We start from the raw sequence: 6,000 nt of genomic DNA on the forward strand, positions 1-6,000 counted from the left end.
AATTAGGCAGGAGTATTTGGTGCATGTGGAATGTTAAATATTGTAAGTAGACAAGACTTGTCGGTACTAGTTCGTTTGCACCTCCAGAAGTTTCTAATTTCAAATAGGACCAATACCTTTCGATATACCTTGTCACAGGGGAAAGTGGGAAAGAGCCTCAAATAGTGGGTTCCCTCGCATTCGGACATTTACGGTACCCATAACGCGGGGCCGCCTCGGGACCAGTCTCGGGACCCTTCTCGGGACCCGCCTCGGGCGTGGGCCCCGCCCCCCGGATCTTTGCGCACGCGCGTACTTGGATCAGAGCGAGGCAGGGACTGGTCTTGGCCGGAGCCGGCGCCGGGCAGGGGTGGCGCGATGAGCGGTTGGATGGCGGAGGGCCGAGCGCAGCGGGCTGCGGCCCTCGGCCTAGCGCTGCGGGTACTGCTCAGCTTCGGGCTGGGCCTGGAGGCCGCCCCGACCTCGATCCCGACATGGTCCTTGACCCAAGCCCCAGGTGAGTGTGCTCCGTGCAGCCCTGGCGCCCTCCAAGCCTGCAGCTTAGCTCCGCCCCTGCCCGCCAGCAGCGCCTTACCGTTGGCTGCGCCGCACGTCTGTCCCGGACACTCCCCCCTGCACGTGGCTCTAGGGGACCCAGGCCCTTGAATGAGCCTTCCGCAGTGAGGGACCCTCCGCCTGGGTTGCTCTGCCAGCCTTTAACTACCCTGCTTCGGCCCTGCTTACACTCGCTTTGCTTTGTCGTGCCCCGGTGTCACCTCTAAGCGACCCTTCACTCCAGCGTGGACAGGAAAGTTCTTTACAGGCTCTGCTTCTCCGACTTCCGGAGCTGGTCACCTGTCGCCTTCTGCAGCAGCTGCGGCTTCCATACCCTGGCGCCTAGGGCCATGTGGCTGAGTTTGCACGGCGACCGTTTCCCGCCCTCCCAATCTCTGCACCTTCCTTCTCCGGCCTTAGAGAAAAAAAGGTCTTCCCTGTGACCCCAGGCCCTTGGACACGTTTGCCTTGGCCTAAATGATGTTGGTGGCCCTCTCAGAGGTACCCAGAGGCAGCTGGGCAGGTTAGAGTGACCTCTTTGTGCTCACAGGTGCCCCTGACTTTCAGCTGTGACTCAGGTTCACACACCGTCTTAACTGGTTCCCCATCTCACCCCAAAGCCTCTGCCTTTTCAGGCTAAATGTTCCTGGTTCCTTCAAGGATCAGGACTCAGGTTAACCAAGTACCACACTCTACACGCAAGCAGTCTCTTCTCTTTAGCACACTGTGGTAGGGACTCCTAGCGTGCCCCTTTTACAGGTGGGGAAACTGAGGCTGGGAGGTGCAACCACTGGTTGCTCCAAACCAAAGCCCTGTGAAGCCAGGTCAGCTCTGCTCTGCTGCCCACCCACTTTACAGAAGGACACATGCTCCAGCAGGCCGGGGAAGGAGGTCAGAGGTTGCTAGGGAGAGTGGCAAGTCCTGGGGAGGAAGCTTTAGGTTGCCAGACCCCCATGGGCAGGGAAGGAAGTCAGCTGCAGTTGGCTCCACAGAGCTTAGGGACTGTGTGGCCCACAGGTACAGTTGGGCCTGGAGGCCGGCCTGTGGAGGGGCTGGCTGTGGGGAGTGGGGGCTTGGAGGTACAGGACCTCGTGAGTAAAGGTGGAAGGGACAAGAGGACCAGGATTGTATGGAGGGGGACTAGGCTGGGGCCAAGCCAGGTATCTGCCACCCTCCCTGCTGCACCCAGGAGGAAACCATAAAGCCCACTCCCTTCCTCTGTTCCTCGGACTCCTGCCTGATGGCCCAGCTTCCAGGCCCTTCTGTGTTCATCCTGCTCTGGGTCCAGGAAGACTCACATCTCAGCTGGACTCAGCCTGGACCATTGTGTGACCTGTGTCCACTTATCACTAGGCGCTGCCCCAGGTTTACAGTCAAAAGGTCACTGCCCTGACCACCACTAAGTGTCCAGTCTACGCAGGTGCCAGTTCAAGGGCCATTGTTCTAAGTGGGAGGCTGAGCTTCAGGGGTCTCTGAGAGGGGCCTGAGACCCCTCCCAGGAAATAAGCTGAGACGTGAAGTCTGAGGAGGAAATCACGAGGTGCAGAGAGGAGGGAGGAGAGGGCAAACTGGGCCAGGGAACAGCATGGGCAAAAGCCCTGAGGGGGAAAACGAGGCCAGGCCTCTTGCAGAAGCATCAAGGTGGCCGGGTCAGAGGGAGCTTGATGAAGAGGGGGAAAGTGGGAGGTCCAGGGAGGGTTCAGGGCTGGTCAGGACTTGCGGGCCACATGGAAGTTGTAGAATTTGGTTGTGAGAGGACTCATGGGACCAAGGGCTGGGTTTCTGGGTTTTTTTGAATTTTTGAATTTTATTTTATTTTTTTATACACCAGGTTCTTATTAGTTATCTTTTATACATATTAGTGTATATATGTCAATCCCAATTCGTCCCACCACCACCACCCTGCCACTTTCCCCCCTTGGTGTCCATATGTTTATTCTCTACATCTGTGTCTCTATTTCTGACCAAGGGCTGTTTTTGAGCAAAGGGGGGCAAGGGTGGGTGACCAAATGGTGTGGCTCTGAGAGGTCTCTGGTGTCTGAGTGGAGATGGGGGTGGGGAATCTGGAGAGGTGGTGGCACATTCAGGATGGGGAAAGTGGTCAGATCTGGGAGGAGTTTAGTAGGTGAGTCGACAAGCCACAGTGACTAAGCAGGTCCTCTACCCAAGGCCTCAGTTTCCCCTTTGCTGAGCAGCTGGGACATAATGGGCCCTGCTGACCCTGACAGGTGGGCCTGAGCCAGGCCAGGTTCAGAGATGGCTCCTCCCCCAGTCTGTTTAACCACGGACCTTGGAGAGACTCCTGGGGAGACCATCTGGCCATTTGGAGCCGAGTAAAGACCCCGGGATCAGTGAGACCTGGGTTCGAACCCCAACTCTGCCACTAGCTTGTAGCCTCAGGCCTTACCTCTCCTAAGTGTCTTGTGTAGAATGGGCATGGGAGTAGAATCTGCCCCGTAGGGCTCTTGGTGAGGCTGTGAACTGCTCAGCTCCAAGGCCCACATATAGTGCATTCTTAGCAAAGGGTGACCACCAGTGTAGTTCCTGGGACCTGGCCTGTCTCCTGGTGGTCGCAGCCTGTGACACTGTGCTTCCAAAGGAGGGTCCAGACCTCCCAGGCCTCACTTGTGTGCATCTCTCAGGCCCCAGCGCAGCCTCGTGCCCACCCACCAACTTCCAGTGCAGGAGTGATGGCCGCTGCGTGCCCCTCACCTGGCGCTGCGACGTTGACAAGGACTGCCTTGATGGCAGTGACGAGGAGGAGTGCAGTGAGTGGCCATGCCCTGGGGGCGGGGCTTGCAAGGGGTGGGGCCACAGGGAGGAGGTGCTTGTGGAAGGGATGTGACTTTCAGACAGGGCACTCTGGGGTGGGCGGGGCCTGAAAGGAAGGAGATCTGGGGAGAGGTGGGTTTGCAGCGGGGCGGAGTTAGTGGGCTCGGGAGGGAGGGCTTGCAGGGAGGCGAGTCCTTGGAAGGTGGAGCTAACAGAAGCAGGGGGAGGAGCCTTTGGGATGGGCGAAACATATAGGGTCGATTGTTCTCGGAAGGCGGGGCTTGTAGGAGGTTGGGCTGTGGGGAGTACCTGGGCCCTCTTGGCTGGGTGTTTGAGACCTGACTCACCCTGTACCCCAGGTACTGAGCCGTGTGCCCAGGACGGGCAGTGCAAGCCACCCACTGGCAGCCCCTGCTCTTGTGACAGCATCGATGACTGCCCTGATGGCATCAACAAGAATGTTCTCAACTGCAGGCACCAGCCCTGCCCGGAGGGAGAGCTGCGCTGCCCACTGGGCGGTTCCTGTATCCCACGCACGTGGCTCTGCGATGGCCACCCCGACTGTTCCGACTCCAGCGATGAGCTTGGCTGTGGTGTGTGCCTGTGGGGGCGGGGAGGGTGGGTCGGTAGACAAGGACGCCTGACACCTTCCAGTGTATGACAAGGCTGGGAGCGTGGACACGTGTGTCTGCCTGTGCCCGTATTCCCATGGCGGCTGCACGAGGGCACTCGGGCAGCAGGGCTCACCAACCTCACTGAATTTGGGATGGAGGGTGAGCCCTAAGGTCCCCCCTGGGCACCAGAAACATCTGTTCATCCCCCCATGCCCCAGGTGCCCCCTCCCCAGCTACTGAATGCCTGGACTTATTGCAGGAACCAAGACCCTCCAAGAAGGGAGTGCCACGTCCATGGGGACCCCTGTGACCCTGGAGAGTGTCACTTATCTCAGGAATGCCACAGTCACCTCTGTCGGGGACCGGGACTCAGTTCAGTCTGGAAACCGAAGTGCCTATGGGATCATCGCAGCTGCTGGTAAGATAAACAGGTCCTCCCACCACTGGGGCTTGGAGCAGCTGCTCCTGGGAGCCGGCAGGCTGCAGAACCCCCTTTCCAGTGTGTTAGGAGCTTGGTGGGTGTGAGCCTCCTGCCACCCCCTCCCCTCACCCGCTCCTGTCTTTCTGTCCCCCACAGTGGTGCTAAGTGTAGGTCTGGCCGCCGCCATCCTCTTCATGTTGTCACGGCTCTGTGCCCAGGGATGCCTGTCCCCGCTGGGGCTGCTGGTGTCTGTGAAGGGGTCTCTGCAGTCAGAGAGGACGGCCTCAGTCCTCTGAGGATGAGTTCTTGCTGCCACATCACACGGTCCCGAGTACGGCAGGTATGGGGACCCGCGCGTGGCTGTCGGCACACCATCCCCCAGACCTGGGTTCTTCTGGCCACGTGGCGCCAAGTACCTGAGCTCCTGCAGATGTGATCGTGGAGGCTGGGAGTGTCCAGACCCTCCCCTGGACTCGAGGAGCCTGGATGGGGAACGTGCCACAGCCAGAACCGAGGGGCTGGCCCTAGGTCATTCCCGGGGTGGCCCCCCTGCTCAGATATCCGGGGAACGTGCCACAGCCAGAACCGAGGGGCTGGCCCTAGGTCATTCCCGGGGTGGCCCCCCTGCTCAGATACTACTGTTGCCCCCTCCTGAGGGTGGTGATTAAAGTTACTTCACGTCTTCTGCCTGCCTCTGGGCCTCTGTCTCCCTCTGACTGGGCAGCCTGAGGGCTCTGCTGCAGCCCCTCCTCTGGAGCACCCAAGCTCAGAGAGGGTGGGAGTTGGGGACCCTGCCTCTGGCTTCCTGGAATCCAGAGCAGGGGGACAGTGGGGCTGGGGGCAGCAGGACAGTTTGCATCCCCCAAATGGAGCAGACCTTGGGCAGCGCCTCCCAGAGTCCTGGGCTGGAGGCCCTCCATCCATTATGGCTTCTTCTCTTTGAGATGGAAGCTGGGTGTCCCCAGGTTGGTCTCCACCCTGTTTCCAAAGGTAGGTCTTCTTATTATGCAGCTATGGCAAGGCCAACAGATCAGGAGATGACTGCCACTGAAAAGACACTTTGTTACTCACCGATCCCAAGAGGAAGGGCATAACAGGCCATGTGGAGCTACACGGGGAAGCACCAGGGTCCATCAGGAGGCAGAGGGAGAGGGAACAACATGGATAGGAGCTTTTATTGTGGTTTCCACTGGAAGGAATGGGTGAGGCAGGGTAAACAGGCTTGGAACTGGCCAGACTGAGTAATTTCCATGGGCTCTGGGGTGTCGGCACTGAGTATCGTGTACATCTCGGCCTATCAATGGCAAGGCTTTCAGAGAGCAGCATCTGAGTACACCTGGGTCCCTACGACTTACAGCAAGGCCCTCACAGACGTTACCCCAGCTAGAGCCAGCATTGTGGCTAGGCCGGCCCTCGTGGTTCTTATCATGATCACAGGACGTACTTCAGGAAAAACCATCAGGGAACTTGGCAGAACAAGATTCGTTACTCACAGGTTCTGGAGGGTACACAGCAGGCACCCCCTCTGAGGGCCACCCAGCAAGATCATGGGGAGAGAGAGAGGGAGGGAACGCAGACCTGGGTCTCTGCCTTTATTAGGGTCCGGGGGTCGGAGTCTCGGATTCACTCTTTATTGAATATAAAGCATAAGAGCTGGAA

At 58.8% G+C, this 6,000-nt stretch overlaps 1 protein-coding gene across 1 annotated transcript; it reads left to right on the forward strand.

Annotated features, from left to right (window-relative positions):
* Nucleotides 1-357: 357 nt before the first annotated feature.
* On the forward strand, nucleotides 358-4,637 carry CD320 (CD320 molecule). The gene is made up of 5 exons (XM_065875419.1): nucleotides 358-496; nucleotides 3,177-3,302; nucleotides 3,666-3,899; nucleotides 4,180-4,338; nucleotides 4,498-4,637. The coding sequence occupies exons 1-5, from the start codon at nucleotides 358-360 to the stop codon at nucleotides 4,635-4,637; spliced, it is 798 nt and encodes a 265-aa protein (XP_065731491.1).
* Nucleotides 4,638-6,000: the final 1,363 nt, after the last annotated feature.

Source organism: Phocoena phocoena, chromosome 3 (assembly GCF_963924675.1).
Source record: "Phocoena phocoena chromosome 3, mPhoPho1.1, whole genome shotgun sequence".
In the NCBI taxonomy this organism is placed as follows: domain Eukaryota; kingdom Metazoa; phylum Chordata; class Mammalia; order Artiodactyla; family Phocoenidae; genus Phocoena; species Phocoena phocoena.